At 37.1% G+C, this 21,727-nt stretch overlaps 2 protein-coding genes across 8 annotated transcripts in view; one reads left to right on the plus strand and one right to left on the minus strand.

Annotated features, from left to right (window-relative positions):
* Positions 1-21,727, plus strand: part of LOC150107294 (cilia- and flagella-associated protein 206) — a 330,352-nt gene that overhangs the window by 308,016 nt on the left and 609 nt on the right. The window lies entirely within an intron of this gene.
* The window catches only part of LOC150107295 (ELMO domain-containing protein 3-like), a 287,770-nt gene continuing 282,900 nt past the window's right edge, over positions 16,858-21,727 (minus strand). The window contains exon 12 of the mRNA XM_090391155.1: positions 16,858-17,026. Within this exon, the coding sequence (XP_090247281.1) occupies positions 17,022-17,026 (5 nt within the window). The 3' untranslated portion in view covers positions 16,858-17,021. The remainder of the gene's footprint in view (positions 17,027-21,727) is intronic.

Raw genomic sequence — 21,727 nt, forward strand, 5'->3', positions numbered from 1 at the left:
TTAAGCCAATAAAAAGTACAATTTGGTCAGTTAAGTCCCAGATTGTCAGCCCATCCTCTTTTATTCAGTACTATCCAGTACATACTTACTTACTAAGGTGAAGACTGGACATTAGGTCAGAAGCCCAAGTCGGTTCTCCACATTCCTGAAAGGCAATATGGAGGTCTCCTCGCAGTTATTTGGCTTTGTCCCTTAAGCAACTCTATAGTACTTGTTATATACAAATATATATATATATGTAGGCTGTTCAATAAGTAATAAGACTAATTTTACTGTCGCAAAACCACTCATCACAATATTAATTTCTTTGGAATAAAGAAATGTCATCATCATCATCATCATCATCAAATTCCTGCCATGTACCCTCAAGGGGTGTACAGGATATGACAGTACTACATGAAAAAATTACATCATTACTAACTTCCTATCTACAATTTTCCTCCAAATCAGTCTGTTACTTGTCAAGACTCCAACATTATCAGATCTTATATTTCTATCGTCTAAGGCACTTTGTACCGTATCAATCCACCTATATCTTGGTCTTCCTCTGGGTCGTTTTCCTGCCAACCTGGCAGAGAACACTTGTTTTGCTAATCTTTCCTCTCCCATTCTATTTAAGTGACCATACCATCTGAGATTAGCTCTGCTAACGCATTCCTGGATGCTGACAATGTCAAGTTCTTTCCTAATATCCTCATTTTTAATATGATATTGCCATTGATGCCATCTGTTCACGCCTCTAATCTTTCTCAGGACTCTCATATCTGCGGTCTCTAGTCTTTGGTCAAGTGTTTTACTTCTGACCCAGCTCTCAGATCCATAAGTTAAAATTGGTTTGAACACAGTCTTGTATACAGCTAATTTAGTGTTCCGACTAATTTCTTTCTTATTCCATATGAATTTATTCAATTGACTTCCCACGATACCAGCTTTGCTGATTCTGTTGTCTATTTCTATATTTAGTTTACCATCTTCAGTAAAAATTGTGCCTAAGTAGCTGAAATGTTTTACTTGTTCCACAGGTTCTCTATTCACAACACAGTTGACATTTTCAATGATTCTGCCTATTTTCATTGTCTTTGTCTTTTTATTGCTGACCTTCATACCATATCTATTACAACAGCTATTCAATTTAGTCAGAGAATCTTGCAGACTTGTAGCGGATTTATTTAGAAGTATAACATCATCCGCATAATAAAGCCAAAATAAAGAAATGTTGCTGTCTGTTAACAAAAGAGGTTGATAGACAGCGTATACAGGCTGATGTGCCAGGGTGTCACGTGACTAAACGCAAGCTTGTTTTGGCGTGCCTACGAGCGATTAAATTTTGTGTGTGTTTGCAAAAACCGGCATTGGACAAGCTTAAGAAGTTGTCACCTTCTTGTTCCAGTCTTTCTTTCCATTCTGTGCACACATCCACTCGATGCTGCATTTGCTCTGGTGTCAAGAGTTTGGGAATCCATAGTGCGCAAACATGTTTCATTCCCAAATGAGTGAACACTTCCCACAGAAATATTCAGGACAACATGCAGCTGGTGTACTGTAATTCTCCAATCTTCCTTGATGATAATCGCTGCTGTGTTGATCATTGTCTCTGTGATGGACGTTGAAGGTCTTCTCTCACGTTCAAGATCTTCCACATTTTGCCTTCCTTCCTTAAAAGTTTTATGCCAGCGAAAAACACTTGCCCTCGACATTACTTCGTCATGGAAAGCTTCACATATCATGTTAAAAGTGTCCGATGCCGATTTTTGCAAACGCACACAAAATTTAATCGCATAACGCTGTTCCAAGGACGCTTCCATTTCGACGACTGGTCGAGGTTCGTAGGCACGCCGAAACAAGCTTGCATTTAGTCACGTGACACTCTGGCACATCAGCCCCGTATATGCCATCTATCAACCTCTTTTGAGACAGCAACATTTCTTTATTCCAAAGAAATTAATATTGTGATGAGTGGTTTCGCGACAGTAAAATTAGTCTTATTACTTATTGAACAGCCCTCGTATTATAATCTTCATCCTTTCTTTTCATTTAGCTTCTATTTTTATTTATTGTTCATCATCTCATTCTTGCCCTTATGCATTAGTGAGCCTTATTCATTAGGCTCACTAGCCTATCACAGCCAAGTAGCTTGGCTTCATAGTAAAACCTAATTAATGCTTTTCCAGGGGGAGTTAATCTCAACTGGATAGTCTGCAAATCTGTCAGTTGCATATATTCTCTGGTTGGTTTGTTTGTCTTGTAGGATAAAAACCTGAGAGAAAAATCTCTGTCACTTCCATATGAGACTGGCTAACTCACCTTCAACAAAAAAGTCCTGATAGAGGTGCATCTAGCCTGGAGAGGATTCAACCACAGATCTTTCATCTCAAATGGCATCATCAATCATCAGTACTAACTGAACCACATTGGCTCTGACCTATTATTATTGTGGGGGGGGGGCACACTTTTTTTTGCTTTCTTTAGGAATGCGGAGAACCGACCAGGGCTTCTGACCTAATGTCCAATCCTCACCTTCTTGTGGTGCACCCTGTTGGGTATCTACTTGGATACTGAACGAACGAGGATGGGTTGGCAATTTGGGATTTAGCCGACCAAATTGTATTCTTATTGGTTAAACCAAAATAAAAAATGATGGTACAACATGACAAAATTTCATGTCGACTGGAGTGTCACCTGGTTAAACAAGGCACTTGTTGTTTTCGCCAAGGAACCAGGGCGAACAGCGAAAAGTCAGCTACTGCAACAAATCTGAAAACACACCCCAACTCAACATCACCAGAGTTAAAGATCGGTACTATCAACATAAGAAGCCTGAATGGCAAAGAAATGGAGCTAGCTGAGGAATTAGATAAGTACCAGATCGACATAATAGGGGTGACTGAAACTAAAACGATAAAAACTGGTGAGATCTTTCTGAGCAATAAATACAAAATGTTATATTCAGGCAATGACAATCAAGGAAAAGAAGTTGTAGCCATAGTATTTAACACAAAATACGAGGCTAATCTTCTTGAATGGCAGGCAGTCTCAAGTAGAGTGATATGGGCAAACATGAAAATGGGGAACTGGACAGTGAGACTTATTTGTGCCTATGGTCCCACAGAAGGTTCTACTAAGGTAGAAGTGGGGGAATATTTTGAGGCTTTAGAAAAAGCAACTGACACAATGAAAAAGGAAAAGTTGGTCCTTGTTGGGGATCTAAATAGCAGAGTAGGAAATGATTGTGAGACATACAAAAATATTTTGGGAAAATTTGGAGAAAAGAGCAAAGCTAATAATAATGGCAAATATCTGTTGGATTTCTGCTCAGGACATGGACTGGTTATTACTAACACCATGTTCCAACATAAAAATGTGCACAAATTCACATGGAGAGAAGAGGCAAGGAATAAGAAAATTCTCATTGACTATGTTATTGTTGATAGTGATGTTTTCTCCATGTGAATTTGTGCAAGATATCCTTGAAGTATGGAGTAATTACTTTGAAAAACTGCTAAATGAAACAAGCAGTGATGACAGCACAGTGGTAAAAAACACTGACTGGGCATGCAGTCAGGAATACATATCCATACTTGAAGTAGAAAAAGCCATCAAAGGCTTGAAATATGGAAAGGCAGCAGGAGTAGTCGACCAGAAATGCTGAAGTATGGTGTTATAAAAGTCTTGCAGTGGCTGCACTGCATAGTTCAGAAGGCCTGGACAGAGGGACAAATTCCTGATGATTGGAGTAGAGCTCTCATAGTACCCATATATAAAAAGGGAAATAAAACTGAATGTGAGAATTACAGTGGTATTTCCCTACTGAGTGTTCCTGGCAAGATTACTTGAGAAATGGTTGAGAAGAATTGTGGGAAAAAAGCTGGATGAAGAACAAGCTGGATTCAGGCCAAATAGTGGCTGTCAGGATCAGATCTTCAATTTACAACAAATAGTTGAGAAAGCATGGGAATATAACAAAGATCTGTATTTAAGTTTTGTCGATTTGGAAAAGGCATATGAAAAGGTGCCGAGAGAGAAACTATTCAATACGCTACAGTTATATGGTGTCAATGGGGGCATTATATCAAGCAATACTTAGTCTTTATTTGAGTTGAAAGTCAGCAGTTAGAATTGAAGGAAGCACAGGACGATGGTTTAATGTTAAATCCGGTGTGAGACAAGGATGCACATTATCCCTTCTGTTATTCATTATCTGTATGGATCACATTATGAAGGAAAGTGGTATTAAATATATCAAAATTGGAAATGTTAATGTCAGCTCTTTGCTTTATGCAGATGATGTTATACTTCTAAATAAATACGCTACAAGTCTACAAGATTCTCTGACTAAATTGAATAACTGTTGTAATAAATATGGTATGAAGATCAGCAATAAAAAGACAAAGACAATGAAAATAGGCCGAATCATTGAAAATGTCAACTGTGTTGTGAATGGAGAACCTGTGGACAAGTAAAACATTTCGGCTACTTAGGCACGATTTTTACTGAAGATGGTAAATTAAATATAAAAATAGACAACAGAATCAGCAAAGCTGATATGGTGGGAAGTCAATTGAATAAATTCATATGAAATAAGAGAGAAATTAGTCAAAACACTAAATTAGCTATATACAAGACAGTGTTCAAACCAGTTTTAACTTATGGATCTGAGAGCTATGTTAGAAGTAAAACACTTGACCAAAGACTAGAGACCACAGATACGAGAGTCCTGAGAAAGATTAGAGATGTGAACAGATGGCATCAATGGCAATATCATATTAAAAACGAGGATATTAGGAAAGAACTTGACATTGTCAACATCCAAGAATGTGTTAGCAGAGCTAATCTCAGGTGGTATGGTCACTTAAACAGAATGGGCGAAGAAAGATTTGCAAAACAAGTGTTCTCTGCCAGGTTGGCAGGAAAACGACCCACAGGAAGACCAAGATATAGGTGGATTGATACGGTACAAAGTGCCTTAGATGATAGAAATATAAGATCTGATAATGTTGGAGTCTTGACAAATAACAGACTGATTTGGAGGAAAATTGTAGATAGGAAGTTAGTAATGATGTAATTTTTTTTCATGTAGTACTATCATATGTAGTACTATCCTGTACACCCCTTGAGGGTAAATGCAGGAATTTTATGATGTTGATGATAGTGGCATTATTTTATTGTATCTTACTTGTAAATGTTTTATTAGTGTCTAGCATGTGCACAGAGTCACATAGGATGTTGTCATAGTTTTAAAAAATGCATGCTAAGTGTGAGAAGCAAGGCAGAATTATCTGATAATGCACAAAGTATCATAAATTCGACTGTGCTAGTTTGCACAAACTATAAATTTTTTTTTTATAGTTTGTAGTTAATAGTTTTATAGGTAATATCAACTAAATAAACCTTTATTTAGTTGATATTACCAGCGTTTTTATATATATATATATACCCTCTGTCCAAAAAGAAACCACATTTTTCAAAAATAGAAGAAACTAGTGGCGCCACCTGTTGTATCTTTTTGTTGTCGAAAGCAGCAACCTTCATTAGTGTTTTGTTAACTGTTTGTGACATTTGTTTCATTAGAATCCGAGTTATAGTGCCAAGAGTGACAGTGTGTTTTGACGAACAGTCGGAAAATGAGTTTCAAACAGAACGCTGCAATTGACTTTTGTGTTAAACTTGGTAAATGTTTTATCGAAACGCATCAAATGCTTCAAAAAGCATACGGTGATGAATGCTTATCCCATATTCAAGTTTAAGTGTGGTTTAAGTGATTTCAAAGTGGTCGTGAGACGCTTGAGGAGGACGAAAAGCCAGGCCCTCCAAAATCTGGACTGAGCGAAGTTAACATCCAAAAAGTGCATGATTTCATCAAAGAAAACCGAAATCGTCCATGAGATTGATTGTAGATAAATTGGGGATTCCAAAATCAACTGTGCACAACATTTTGACCGAGAGTTTGGGCTTTCGTAAATGGAATTCGCAATTTGTTCCCCACAAGTTGACCGACAACCAAAAAATTTATCGAATTGAACACTGCAAGGACCTCATTAAAACTACTTGTAAGGACTCAAACTTTCTTGAAACGATCGTTACTGGTGCCGATATGTGGTGTTTTGAGTATGAGCCTGAAACGAAAGCACCAGCGTGCTGAGTTGAGACCACCAGAAGAGGGGCATCTGAAAAAAAGTTGCTTGGAGAAGTCAAAAGTAAAGACAATGCTGATTTCTTTCTACGATTCCAAGGGCATTATCCACAAAGAAATCGTTCTGCCTGGCTAAACGGTCAATGATAAGTTTTATCTCGAAGTTTTGAAGCGATTGATAGCAAGAATTCGTCGCGTACAGCATGAATATCGTGACCACTGACCATTCGTCAAAATACACTGTCACTCTTGGCACTATAACTCGGCTTCTAATGAAACAAATGTCATAGACAATTGACACAACACTAATGAAGGTTGCTGCTTTCAACAACATAAAGATACAACAGGTGGCGCCAATAGTTTCTTCTATTGGCACCACCTGTACACGATCATATATATATATATGATCCACACATAAAAGGCCACAAGACCTATAGCACATTAGTGGTATGTGTAAGCAAAAGAAATAGAAGAAAGGAGGAGTCTGTTCACATTTTGCTTGAACAGCTCAGTGTTTAATCTTTGGAGAAGACTATTCCATAGGACAGAACTAGATGGAATAAAAGAGGAAGAAGTGAAGTTGGTTCAGTGAGTTTTAAGGTGGACTGTAAAAAAGGTGTTGGTTAGCAGTGGCTCTTATTTTAATGATTTTGGAGGAGAGTGGAGGAATAACAGTGGCCAATTCAGCAGAGCACTGTTCATGAAAATATTTGTAGAAGAGGCACAAGGCAGAAACTGAACATCTGTTAGAGAGGGATTGAGGTGAATTTGTAAGAGAGAGAGAGAGAGGGATCATTAGTTATCCAGATTGCCTTCTTCTGGATGGAATCGAGCAATCTTAGAGAGGATTTTGGTGCACCACCCGAAATATGGGAACAATATTTCATGGTTGGGCAGATTTGGACTTTGTATAAAGTTAGTAGGTGTGAAGTAGTGTCTTGTGCAGAAAAGTACACCAAGTTGTTTGGTGGCTGCAGAACCTATAATTGAAATGTGGTTGTGCCAGGAAAGATTGTAGGTGCAAGTCAGTCCAAGAAGAGAAATCTGATCATGTTTGGATTCAGTATTACTGAAGGTAAGGGGAAGGGATGCAAGCTCTTTCTTGTGAGAGATCAGACAGAACTGGGTTTTGGTGGCATTGAAGTTTACAAGTTTGTCCTTGCTCCACTGTGATGTAGCTAGGAGATCCGAATTCAAGTCCTTGGTTGTGGTAAATCTTGAGGATTCTAATACTTGAGCATTAACTGGTTTGTCGAATGAAAAGGAGAAATGGAGTGTGCTGTCGTCTGCAAAACTATGGATAGGATTGGAAGTCTGTGAGAGCAGGTCATTTATGCAGGAGTATTTCTGAGAAGAGTTCCCATCCACCATAATATGTAGTGAGTGCTAGTGAAAAGGTTGGCAATCCAGTTGCAAATGAGGAAGGCAGTTTGGTGAGTAGGACCATAGGATGGCAGTTTGGTGAGTAGGCCCCTGTGCCAAACCCACTCAAATGCCTTCGAAATTTGTGGGCAACCACGTGAGTTTCTCCAAATTTCTCCTTGGCCTGAGTCCATAGGTGGGTGGTGAAAGCAAGAAGAGTCATTGATCGTGAATGGCAGAATCCATACTGCTGGTTACTGATTAGTTGGTATGTCTCTAGATGGTTGAAGAGTTGGTTGCTGATGACCTCCATAATTTATGAGAGAATAGAAGTGAGAGCAATTAGAATTGATGGTTGACTTTTATCACCTTTCTTTGGGGTGGGATGGATGTGGACCTGTTTCCATGTTGTCAGGTAGATACCAGTTGAATAGGATAGATTGAACAGGCGATACAGGATAGGTGTTTGTTCTGGGGCACAATTTTTTAACACAATAGGTGGAACCAGATGCCTTTTTTGTGTTCAAGTTATTCAGGATTCTTCAGATTTCTTTTTGTGAGAAGACTATAGGAGACATGTAGGGAGCCGTTCTTTGTGGAGTGGAGGGAACTTTGCCTAGGTCATCAATGCAGGAAGTGGAAGTGAATAGTGATGCAAATAAGTTGGCCTTGTCTTTTGGCAAGGTGACTACAGTACCATCTGGATGTGAGAATGGGGGGGGGGGGGGAACCTGGGTGGACAGGAGGTGAGTTTGCAGCATTTGGCCCTTTCCAAGTCTGATTTGGACCTGGTGATGATTCTTTTGCAACTGTTGCAGTGCTGCAATATAGGCAGAGAGGACAGCTGGAGTTTTGGTCTTGAGCCAATTGGTAAGCAGAGGGTTTTTTTTTACAGCATTGGCATGCTTTTTTGAGAACAAAGATTTGGATGGTGGCTGAGAATTTGGAGTGGAATAAGAGATGAAAGCCTTCATTCCTGTGAGGATGATTTCTGTTATTCAGTCTGAATAGGTGTGCAGGTGTTTGGATCAGAAGAACTGAAGCAGTAGTGCCATGCCAGTCGGACCATGGGAAGGAGGAATAGAAGTCACGGAGGTCTTCTCAGTTGGCACCCTTGTAGTCAAAGGACATGAGACTGTGAACTGTTGGGTCTAGGCTGTTCTGAAGCATAAGAGACTTGTATGAGGTTGTGGTCCAAGTTTCCACAGTATACCTGGAAGGGGGAGCTTGTTAGGAAGAGGTCAAGTGTGTTGGCAAATTGGAGAAGGTTTTCTGGTATTCTGGTGGGAAGATTGATGACCTAGATAGTTCACTGCTGATGGCAAATGCCTCGGCATCTCTGCCTGTTGATTGTTGAAACCAGAGAAGGGGAGCCAATATGAGTTGTAGACATTGAAGTCCCCAAGAAGGATGACCTTACTATTTAGGTACTTAGACTGCAAAAAGTCAAGCATTAGAAAGAGAAAGTTGAAGAGGTCAGAGTGGTTGATGAAGTTTGGAGAGTGATAAAGAAAGCATATGAAAAGAGCAGGTTGATTTGGTAGAGAAATTTTGAGCCAAAGAAAATCAAATAGGCATGGTATATCAGTTCTCATGAATGCACAAGTGCCACTCTTGTGGGGGAAAGAGCTGTAAGGTATAGTTTGGGCAGTTGAGGTGTACAGCAGGCTGTTAAGGATGCCAGTTGGGGTTCTGAAAGGAATAGTACTTCTAGTTTAGATGATTGTGGGTACTTAGAATGCATGCTTTTGTTGCACATTATTTGTTTATATTGATGTTTAGGCCATGAATGTCGAAGTGAATGTGGAATTTTTTTATTTTGTTAATAATTAGTGTTGGTGGGCTGTTTGGTTGGTTTCTGTTGTCTTTTAGCCAGCCTGGTTGGCTAAGTGGTCAGCATATCCGCTTTCCAACCAAAAAAAGGCTGCAGGTTCGAATCCCTCCATAAGCATGGATGTTTGTGATTGTCTGTGAAAATATTAGTGATGATGGGCGGTAGATGGCATTGGTGTAGATGATGGTAGTTGCGGTTCATTGAGTTGGTGGATTGAGTGGTTGAGATAGAGAGTTGTAGAGTAGGTGCCCTCCCTCGATGAGTCTTTGGACTCCCTGGAGGTGTTATGTAATAATAATAATAGTAATAATTTTATGATTTTTTCAAGTTGAGCACCCCTTACTTTTTTTTAAATGTACTTAAAATTTAAAGGTTAAAAAATCAAAACACATATTTTTTATGTAAAATTGTGTACTTTGAAAAATACATATATTAACTTTCCAACTGGCCAGGACATCTATATACATGCAAAATCAGGATATGGTGCATGCTATCTGTAGCAATAGTGAGTGCACAGGGATGTCAAAATTTTGCAAGATCATTTGGATAGTTTGGAGGACTGGGCTAAGGAGAACGGATAAGGTAAAACTGCAAGGGCTGGATGTTGATAGTGCATGGGAGGGGGTTATGAAGTGTTTTCAGGAGGCAATGGCTGACTGTATACCTAGTGTCCGAATAATAAATCAAGTAGGGGTTAAATGGATGAATAACACCGTTAAGCTTGAGCTGCAAAAAAAGAAACAACTGTGGAGGGAATTTAAGGAGAAAGGTGACCGGCAGGCACATGAACAGTATAAGGCACAGGCCAGAAGGGTAACGAGTGTGGTAAAAAAAGCAAAGCAGCCTATGAAAGAACATCAGCCATGCAGGCTAAAGAGAATCCCAAACAGTTTTTTCGATATGTTGCAAGTAAAAGAAAAAATGTATATGGCAGAATGATTTTAAAGAATGCTGATGGTAGGGAGGTAACTGAATCAGTTGATATAGTGGAATTACTGAGCGAGCACTTTGCAAGAGTATATCATCCAGGAGGTGACATTGCAGGAATGAAAGAACCAACAGCTTATACGGGAATTGTGGTGAATGAAATGGAGGTGAATAGTACATTACAAAACCTCAATGTCAATACATCTGTGGGATTGGATGGTATTCCAGCTCATGTCGTACATGAAGTGGCTAAAGAATTGTCAGTGCCGTTGACTATTTTGTTTAATTTGAGTCTCAGGTCTGGGTTAGTCCTGAGGGGGTGGAAGGAGGGGAAAATAGTTCCACTGCATAAAGGCAGTTCCAAGACTGCTGTTGTAAATTACCGACTGATCAGCATATCAGGAATCATTAGAAGGTGCATAAATCCTTCACACTGAAGAGAACTCTTAACTAGATTATCTCGCGATCGTAGCTGCGTCTCAGTTGCCTATAACAAGAAACACAGTTCCTTGTTCTATGCTGGATAACTGAAGTTTTAGTTATATTGGACAGATTAAAAATATAGAAATTATTTTTATTTTTGTTTTCTCCTTTTATTGTACAATTTTTAATACCAGGACAAAATAAGAGAGCCTTGCATACTTTCTTCACTTAAATATTGCATTACTTTGGAAAACCAATGTCATTTTTAATTTTTCATGCTAATGTTGTCAAGGTCTTGGAGAAAATAGTCAAGAGGAAAATACAGGATTGGATAGATGATAATGGGATACTGTATGGGGTACAGAATGGTTTTGTGAAGGGTAGATCATGCCTCAGTAACTTGCTCACGTTTTATAACACAGTGATGGCTGAACTGGATAAGGGTAATGGGTTTACAGTGATTCTACTGGACCTTGCTAAGGCCTTTGACACATGGAATTCTAATCTAAACTGAGGGGTAGTTAATGGAGAGATATCCGAGAGTGGTTTATTCAGGAGTAGAGTCCAAAAGACGGCCTGTGACTAGTGGTGTGCCGCAGGGTTCTGTTCTTGGACCACTACTGTTCAATTTGTTCATTAACGATATAGGAAAGGATCTGAGAGGAACTGTTCATTTGTTTTCTAATGATGCAAAGTTGGGTAGAGCAATAGTGAGTGCACAGGATGTCAAAATTTTGCAGGATGATTTGGATAGTTTGGAGGATTGAGCTAAGGAGAATGGATGTCAATTTATTGTGGCAAAATGTAAAGTTATGCATTTTGGGGTGAAAAGATTAGCAGCAGTATATCATATTGGTGGAACTGTACTCCAGGAGATTGACAAGGCCAGGGATTTGGGAATGTTGGCAGATAGCGAGGTGAGGTTTAGGGGGCACATCGCAAAAGTGGCTAAATCAGCTCATCAAATCACTTGGTTGCTGAAAAATACTTTAACAAGCAGAGACAAACAGGTTATTGTTCCTCTATATCGAGCCTTGATAAGGCCCCACCTAGGCTACTGTGCCCAGATATGGGCACCAGGGTTTCTTCTGGATGGGGAGGAAGTGGAGAGGATCCAGAGATGCGAATGACCAAGATGATAGCAGGTCTATGGAATTAACCTTATTAGAACAGGTTGAAGATTTGTGGGTTGCAAAAATTGGTTGATAGGCAGAAAAGGGATGATATGATTGAGACATTCAAATTACTGAAGGGTTTCTATAAGATTAATTCAGAAGATATTTTTGAGAATAGGACTGGTGGTGGGAGGACTAGGGGCCATACATGGAAGCTGAGCAAGGGTGTTAGAGCTAGGTTTTTACTTGGAGAGTGGTGAATGAGTGGAATAAGCTGCCAGAGTCTGTTGTGGGAGTCATGACTGTAAATGAATTCAAGGCAAAGTATGATAGATACTGTGTGAATGTCGAATAGGTGTTCTTGACATGATGTTAGGGCCTCCCTCAATGAGTCTATGGACTCCTTAGAGTTGCCCCGTAATAATAATAATAATAATAATAATCTGTTGAAAGAACAGGGATAAGAAGTGCAACTTGGCTATCATGTCCATCAGAAGGTGCATAAATCCTTCACACTGAAGAGAACTCTTAACTAGATTATCTCGCGATCGTAGCTGCGTCTCAGTTGCCTATAACAAGAAACACAGTTCCTTGTTCTATGCTGGATAACTGAAGTTTTAGTTATATTGGACAGATTAAAAATATAGAAATTATTTTTATTTTCTCCTTTTATTGTACAATTTTTAATACCAGGACAAAATAAGAGAGCCTTGCATACTTTCTTCACTTAAATATTGCATTACTTTGGAAAACCAATGTCATTTTTAATTTTTCATGCTAATGTTGTCTAAACACTTAGTCAACACTACATTTTATTTGTTCTCGAAGAACTTAATTCAAGGTAATTATTTGAAATAAAATATATATGTGTGTGTGTGTGTGTGTCTGTGTGTGTGTCTGTGTGTGTATAAAACAGTCTGTGACATTCCAGATTATGTTATTTTTATTTGTGTTCAAAATCATATTTTTTACAATACTTCACAGATTGCTGTTAAAGTCACTGACAACTTTGCTTTATTTATAGATAATGATATGAAAATCTTTAATCATATCAAATGTGAAGTGTACATACTGTGAAAAGTATGAAATGCGAAATTAGAAGAAAGTAGATATTTATAATTCAGTTACTATGAGTGGTCGTAACAATGGGAGGAGGGTTAGAATACTTAAAAACAAACATAAAATTTTAATAAATCCTGTATAGGACATGTCTCAGATAATTTCATCATATATATATTTATTTATGTTGCTTCCACCCATGAAGGGTTGTTTTACAGCGGTAAAGAAACAGCATTATTATTATTATTGAAATGAGCACTCTACAAATAACAATAATAATAACAATTTGTTTTTTTTTCAACTGCAAGTTCATTTGAAATACTAAATATAATTTTGTGATATTTTAAAATTAGCCTTGAAATAAGAATGTAATGCAATTTTTACGTCTTGTTCAAAAGCAGCAAGAGTTGTTCTCAAACAGCAGGAGTGTAAGCATAACAATGTGAACTGCATATTTCATTACATTGTAGTAGTGCAAGGTAAAATAAAAAGTAATGTTCAAACCTTATTTATTGCAATAAATTTTGCTTTGATAGCATTTTTTCCCCCAGAATATTTTAAAACAATTGTTTAACACAAGCACAGAAATTAGCATAAAAATAATTTCCATAATATTTTCTGCAACACATCTTACAAAATGAATACACACACACACACACACACACACACACACACACACACAGGCAGGCAGCCTTCGGTTTACGCCTCACTTCAGTTCTTGAAAAAACAGAAGTAAACCAAATTCGGCATAAAACGAACCTAATTTTAATGGGAGGTACAAAGTAATCTTTCACGTAATCAAAAAATATGTGTAACAATGTGCAACATTATATTTAAAGCTTTGATAATATACACATATATTTATTAAAATAAAATTATTAATAATGAAAACAAAACAAAATTATATACAAAAAATATGAAACTTCGAAAAGATATTACATATTTCTATGTTGAAGTTCCTGGTTTCGAATCACCTGCATTTTTTATGAAAAACGTATCCAGTGTTAACTGCCTAGATTTTCTTTTTCTTTTTTTAAGGCGTTCAGTGTAAGGTCGAATAGATGCGATTACACTCCATTTCGCAGAGTTCATCAGTCAATGTCTCTATGCTTGCAAGGATACACTGTAAATCGGCCGTTTTTATATCTCTCAGAGGACCTTCTTCATTTTCTTTCTCCTCCTTTGGATGTTGACTTAATTGTTCGGCTAATTCTTTTAAGTCTTTATTGGAAAGCAGTTTATCATGGCTCTCTAAGACTTCTTTCACACCTTCAGTTGTAATATTGTCCAATCCCACCTCTCGCACAAGCTTGGTAACATCTTCAATAACATTCTCCTCTTGCTCTAATTCCTCGAAGTCGTGCATAAATGCTGGAAGAAGTTTTCGCCATGCTTCTTTTAAACACTTTGCTGACACTTCGTTCCAAGCTGCCTGATGTTGTTAATGCCCTTCAAAATATCGAATGACCGCCAATAGTCTTTAATAGTTTTTCCTGAAGTGTCCAAGACTCTTATCATTTCCATAAATATTATACAGAGGTAATAGGCTTTGAAGATTGATATAATCCCCTGATCCATCGGCTGCAAAAGCGATGTTGTCTTTGGGGGCATGTAAACAACCTTGACATCCAATAGTGTTCTTACTTCAGCAAGGTGTTTTGAGGATATCCAGGGGCATTATCCAAGAGAAGCAATGCCTTGGCTGGCAAATCATTTTCTTTACAGAAGCGAAGACGGTAGAACAAAAATAATTTGTGTACCATCTATAAAAACATCTTGTGTAACCCAAACTTTCTTGTTCCATTTCCAATAGACTGGCAGCATGGCTTTTAGATCCTTGAAGACGCATGATGTCTGTGACCTTACACCAACATTGGTTTAAGATTCAAAGTTCCGGAGACATTTGCACCCAACAAAAGCATAAGTCTATCTTTTGCAGCTTTAAAAACTGGAGTGGAACGTTCTTCAAATTAAATGAAGGTGCATAATGGCAATTTTTTCCAGTAGAGCCCAGTCTCATCAACATTAAAAATGAGATCAGGAGGATAACTTCCTTGTTCTACACAATTCTTGAAATTCTTTAGGAAAAGCAGCCGCTGCCCTCAACATCTGCACTTGCCCCTTCACCAAATTTGACACTATGGCACTTACTTCGAGACTTAAATCTCATGAACCAACCTTTGCTTCCTAAAAATGTTTCTTCGCCTCCATTTGTCTTTTTAAGATCCTTAAAAATTGTTTTTGCTTTTTCGGTTATAACAGCCTGCGTGAGAGGAATGTTTTTCTGATTCAAGTCATCCACCCATAATGATAATAATTTTGCCATTTTTTCATGAAGTTTACCCCTGCTATAACTTACATGTTTTTCATTTAGTATTGCTGTAGATTGTTGCATAGACTGTTTTATTCTATCTGCATTTTTCATAATTGTAGTAACAGTCGATGGAGGTAAGTTCATACTTCTACAGACATTAGCACGTGTCTACCCATCTTCCATTCTTCGAATCACCTCCATCTTCTTTTCAAGTGCGATTGATTTCCGTGCCTTCTTAACACCAAGTTCTGCTAACTTTTCTACACTTCTTTTATCAGACATGGTATGTAATTATGTACTTTATAAATTTAAATACGTATGTATGTAAAAAAAATTAAATAGAACAATTAGGTAGATTCAACAGTAAAACTAGGTTTGATACATATACGTCATGGTAGCTCGGTAAACACCACTAGAGTGCTTGCTAGTGTCGTTTCTCAGTCAGACGACATTACAGTAAGAAAGCACGCGCACACATCCAGCGTTATTGTTAATCGCTGTAAATTGAACTGTCATAAACTGAGGCCTGCCTGTATATATGCGTATATATATCTTGGAAACAACCCAAGTGTTGACTTGTAATTTCCTAATGGAAGAAACAGGTAACATAGGTTCACTCTTCTAAGTCAAGAGGTCATAAACATTACAAATCTGCTACAGTTAGTCAGTCATTCTCGTTACACACAAAGAACATACATTATAAATCACACTTCATTCTGAAATCTCCACTCATTGAAAAAGAAAATACTATGTATTTTCTTCTTATTATCATCCTTATCTGGCATTTTCTTTTAGTACAAAGAAGAAATCACCTCCTATTTGGAAAAGGCATTTAGATAGGTGCCAAAGTAGCTATACTTTAACTACAATTTTACATTAAAATGTATGAGTATGCTCCTCATGTGATTTGCATTTGTAACAATTGTCTTATGAACAGTTTTGAAAATAAATTATTTGAAACATCAGCATGATGAATAGGTGGATTCCCCCCCCCCCCACCAAAAAAAAACAAAAAAAACTGAATGCTTCTGCAACACATATGCATCTATTTTTTTAATTCAAATATTTCTTTCTTTCTTGAATAACTGCATGAAATAATTTATAAGTTTTCGATAATAAAAGAGAAATTGTGATTATTATAAATTAAGAAGTTATTTTAATATAAATATAAATATTGTATCAGACTGTAAAAGAAATATCGGTATTTCTATTTAGGATATAATTGAAAACAAAACAAGCCATTGTTGATGTATTATGCACTACTGCTTGAGGCTCTTCGGAAGAAGTGGTCTTTCTTTCTTTCTCAATAACGGTGAGAGTAATCTAAGCTTTTAGCCTTTACCTCCAGCAGAGAAGATTATTGTCCAGTATTTCTAAGACAAAAGTTATTTCCAGCAGCAATAAGTCATCGTATTTGGAATTTAAGGGAAAAAAAAAAACTAACACTACCGAACTTTCTTTTTTGTTGCATTCATGTAGGTTTTTATATGGTGAAAATATAGAATAGAATTTTTAAAACTTAGAATAATGTCAACAGACAGCTGAACAAATGATTGTAGATTGCAAAGAAATGGTCTGGAATTAGAAGCATCTGTTTCGACGGATACAACAATATTATTGGCTTACTTCTTTTAACAAATAGTAAAATGAAGTAATAGATATTTAACTGTCTGTGAAAACTTTCAAACCAGTAGAAAATTAGATATTTTTTTTTATTTTTATACAATGAAACCTGTGGTGAATTCATCACTAAAAACACATACATATTATATTAAAACTTATCACTGTGATTAGTACTTGTGTTTTTTAGTGAGAAAATTAGATAGAGTAGTTATTTATAATTCAGTTCCAGGAGTTTCATTCTGAAATAAAAAAAAACCTATTGAATGAAAAATTTGGTAAGACATAAAAAATAAAAATAAATACTTAAAGAAATGCATAAATTTATCTTTGATTTATAAAGCTTTAGGTTAAATTTTGAATCTACTTACCTCAGTGTGAATTAACTGTGTGTGTGTAGCAATCAACAATTCGATGATTTACAAAATGCTCAAATGTGCTTGCTTGCCGTGTTAAGCCAGCCCTGATAATCTATAAAGTTAGTGATTACGTCAAACTTAGGAGGCAGCATGGAGCCATGCCAAGGCATAAGAACTTACAAGGGAAGAATTTCAATAGTGCTTAGGAGTTGGTCAGGGACTGTTTGAGGAAAATAGGAGCTGCATAAACCAAGTGGGAGTTAAATGGATGAGTAGTGTCGTAATTATAGCAGAAGCTGAAAAAAAAAAAAAAAAGAAAAGAAAAAGAAAACATTGCGAAGGAAATATAAAGAAAAAGGTGACAGCATGCCATGAACAATACAAAGCTCAGGCAAGAAGGATGACCAGCATGGTAAGGAGAACTAAACAGAAGATTAGGTAAGCAGGCCAAAGGAAATTCTAAAATGTTTTTTTTTGCTATGTATCAATTAAGAGGAAGAATGACTATGGAAGGATAACTTTAATCAATACTGATAGTAGGAAAGTGACAAAGTCAAGAGGTCATAAACATTACAAATCTGCTACAGTTAGTCAGTCATTCTCGTTACAGATCACTTAGTATTCATAGTAAAGTGATAAATACTAAGTGATCATTTTGCAAATATGTATTATCCAGGCTTAGATGTTGCAAGTTGGTAATGTGACGGAAGCTGATGTTAGAATTGAGGTAGATAAAATAGAGGTATACTAACAAACTGATGAATATAGCAGTGGGATGGCATGTTGGCCTGTTTTTCATGAGAATGTGTAGGAGAACTGACATTGCCTCTGACCAGTCTGTTTAATCTATGTCTCGGCTCTGTCAAGGTTTTCTGAGTTGTGGAAAAAGGGAAAGATGGTTCCGTTACATGACAGAGGCTCCAAGACAATAGTAGCAAATTATCGACCACTTAGTATCACAAGATTAGCAATTAAGGTATTGGAAAAGTTGGATAAAGGTGGAATTCAAGAATGGATGGATAGGAATATGATGCTCTGTGGTGGTTAGCATGGCTTGGTGAAAGGTAGGCCATGCCTTAGTAATTTACTCTCGTTTTATAATAGAATGACAACTGCGTTGGATCAGGGAATTGGCTACACCATGATACTGCTAGCTGCTGCAAAGACATCTGACAGAATACCACATGGAAAACTATTACATAAATTGGAGCAAATGGACATGGATAGGTGGGTTGCTGAGTGACATACACCAGAGATTATTTTATGATAGTGAGTAGCAGAGTGACATAGGATGCAGTACTAAAGCTACTGCTGTTTAATTTGTATATTAATGATATATGGAGTGATTTAAGTGGAAGTATTCAGTTGTTTGCTGATGATACAAAGCTGAGACTGGCAATGGTTAATAAATATGGGGTAAAGATTCTTTAGGACAATTTAAATAAATTGGCAGTGTGGACAAAGGATAATGGTTATCAGTTTAATATGGTGTTCCAAAGTCTAAAGTTATGTACCTTGGGATGAAAAGATTCCATACTGGATATTATGTTGATAGTACTAGGTTGCAGGTAATTGATGAGGATAGGAATTTGGGGATGATGATGGACAGAGTTGAAGTTCAGATGGCATATTGCAAATGTTGGCAAAATAGCTCACTGGATTGGATATTAAAGATACTGGGATAGGGAGGTTATTATCCCTCTTTAAAATAAGGGTATGATATGGCCATGTCTTGACTGCTGTGTGCACAGAGTTGTTCACCTGCATTTCTTGAGGATGGGATAGAGAAGATCCAGATATAAGTGACTAAGATGGCAGAAGATCTCTGGAATGCTGCATATGATAATAAATTGAAGGTGTGTGTGTGTGTGGGTTGCAAAGTTTAGTTGATATGTAGAAAAGAGCAGACATCATAAAAATTTATAAGTTACTAAAGGGGTTCTATTAAGATTGATACAAAAGAAATATTTCAGTATATGACAACTAGGGATTTTTTCCCCTGCTTTTATTAATTTTATTGACTTTTTTTGTGTTTTTTATTTATTTATTTATTTATTATCTAGTCCAGAAATCCTGCCCTAGAGACCAAACATGGAACTTTTTTAAGCCACTTTAGGTCTCCAGCAAGTGGGGCGGCAGTGGTTGATGAAATTTATCTTCTGCCTAAAGACAATCACAAACATCCATGCTCACAGCAGGATTCGAACCCACAGCCTGTTGATGGGAGAGCAGATACACTGACTGCCAACCAGTTTGGATCTTGGAGGATAGGGAACCAAAGTTCAGGGAATACATTGCAAAATTTGTAAGGATCACCTAGAAAATTGCTGCTCTAATGCAAAGAATGCTAATGTGTGGATAAGTAGGTGATAGTTCACTGTAGAGCACTAATCTGGTCTCATTTGGATTTCTGTGTACAGATCTGGTCACCTGGCTATATTGGTAATAAGGAAACATTGGAAGGAGTGCAGAGGCAAATAACTAATACCGCCTTAGGACTCTGTAACACTGAGTATGAGAACAGATTGAGGGAATGTGGTCATCAGAGTTTGGGGAATAAAAGGAGGATGGGTGATATGATTGAGATGTGTAAGTTGGTGAGAAGAGCCTATCAGACACAATACCAAGGAATTATGCATAGAATAATGGATGATGTGAGAACCAGAGATCATCTTGGAAACTGTACAGAGGTCACATGAATAAGAAAATGTGAAGTTTTTTTGCATGGGATGGTGAATCACCAACACTGAATGTCTTCAAGGCCAGGTATGATAGTTATCATGGTATGTGAGTGTTAGACCTCCCACAACGAGTCTTCATACTTCATGGAGGCTTGGAAGTAATAGTAATACTGTATAAAATAATTATTAATAATAAATTAAAGAAAAATATGATACAGACAGGAAGAGGAAGTTAAACCCATTCGCTGTTTCTTTTTTTCCTTTTATTTCCTTTTTATATCATTTGGAAAAATTAATACAGTCATACCCGACTTATGCAAATCCGGAGTTACACGGTTTCTTATATGTACATATTCCTGTCCCTCTTCACGCCTCTAGTCACATCTTTCCGGCGCCAGTCACCTTCACCAGTGTCGCACATGCTGTGAACAAGCACTGACATGTTTCTTGCGGTCTCCATTCATACACGATTTTTATAGTCTACAAACCTTGCGATTGTTTAATGTTATGTTCTTGATAAAAATTTTATCACATAAAAAATAATAATGTCGTCCAAAAGAAGCAAGTCTGATTCTTCTACAGCTAGCAAGAAAAACATTGACTTTGGAAACAAAACTCAACATCATTAAGGATTTTTAAGGCGGAATGAAAATTTGTGAGCTAGCAAATAAGTTCGATCTACAGGAATCCACAGTAAGAACAATCATAAAAGAAAGGTTTACAGATTTTGGAGGACATAGATTCTAACGAGGAACGAATTGTAGCCACAAGGCAAGGAATAAAAAAATCATTGGCTTGCTATGAAGAAATTTTGCGTGACAAGAAAAAGACATTATGCCGTCAGACGAATCTATTAGATTTTATAAAACATCGAAATAACTTTCTTTCTTTTATGTACAAAAAAATACAATTATGATTATATAAAACATCGAAATAACTTTCTTTCTTTTATGTACAAAAAAATACAATTATGATTATATTTCTTAAAAAATATAGGTGTTTTTGTAAACCTTTTCCCAATTAACTAATATTTTGTATGTTTGTATATATAAATTACATGCAAAATTATACCCCGAGTTACGTGAATTCGACTTACGCGCTTTTTGTTGGTCCCACCTACCGCATAACTTCGGGGTATGACTGTATCTTTGAAACACAGAATATATCATAATGTCGAAAGTTTATTTTTCACTTGGTTAAAGTATAATAAAATTAGTTTAATCCTTTATCGAAATGTGAGCAAACAAAGTTTGCGCCTGAAAGTATCTTCAGGACTGAGTTAAGGTGGTACAACACCAGGGCAACTTGTTGCAAAGGTGGAACAAGCCACCAACACTCCTATCTCAGTATCTCCTATAATGCAAAACACATCTCCTTGCGGATATGTCTAATGTTATGCATTAAGGGAAGGGCCACTACCCAGACTAGTTTCGACCTTTATTGAGGTCTCTTCAGTGGGAGCCAGGCCAAGTAGAGATACCAGGCAGAAGCATTAGCAGGTCATCTCTACCTATAGGAGTTGCCAAATGGTGTGCCACCCTTTTTTTAATAAATTACTTTGGATTTAGAGAAAGATGTTGAAAGTTTATTTTTCACTTGGTTAGAGTATAATAAAATTAGTTTAATCCTTTATCCAAGTGTGAGCAAACAAAGTTTGCGCCTGAAAGTATCTTCAGGACTGGGTTAAGGTGGTACAACACCAGGGCAACTCTTTGCAAAGGTGGAGCAAGATACCAACACTCCTTTGTTTGCTCACACTTGGATAAAGGATTAAACTAATTTTATTATACTCTAACCAAGTGAAAAATAAACTTTCAGCATCTTTCTCTAAATCCAGAGTAATTTATTAAAAAAAGGGTGGCACACCATTTGGCAACTCCTATAGGTAGAGATGACCTGCTAA

This window comes from Typopeltis vanoorti, chromosome 4 (genome assembly GCF_054136105.1).
Source record: "Typopeltis vanoorti isolate ZY-2024b chromosome 4, IOZ_Tvanoo_1.0, whole genome shotgun sequence".
Taxonomy (NCBI): Eukaryota; Metazoa; Arthropoda; class Arachnida; order Uropygi; family Thelyphonidae; genus Typopeltis; species Typopeltis vanoorti.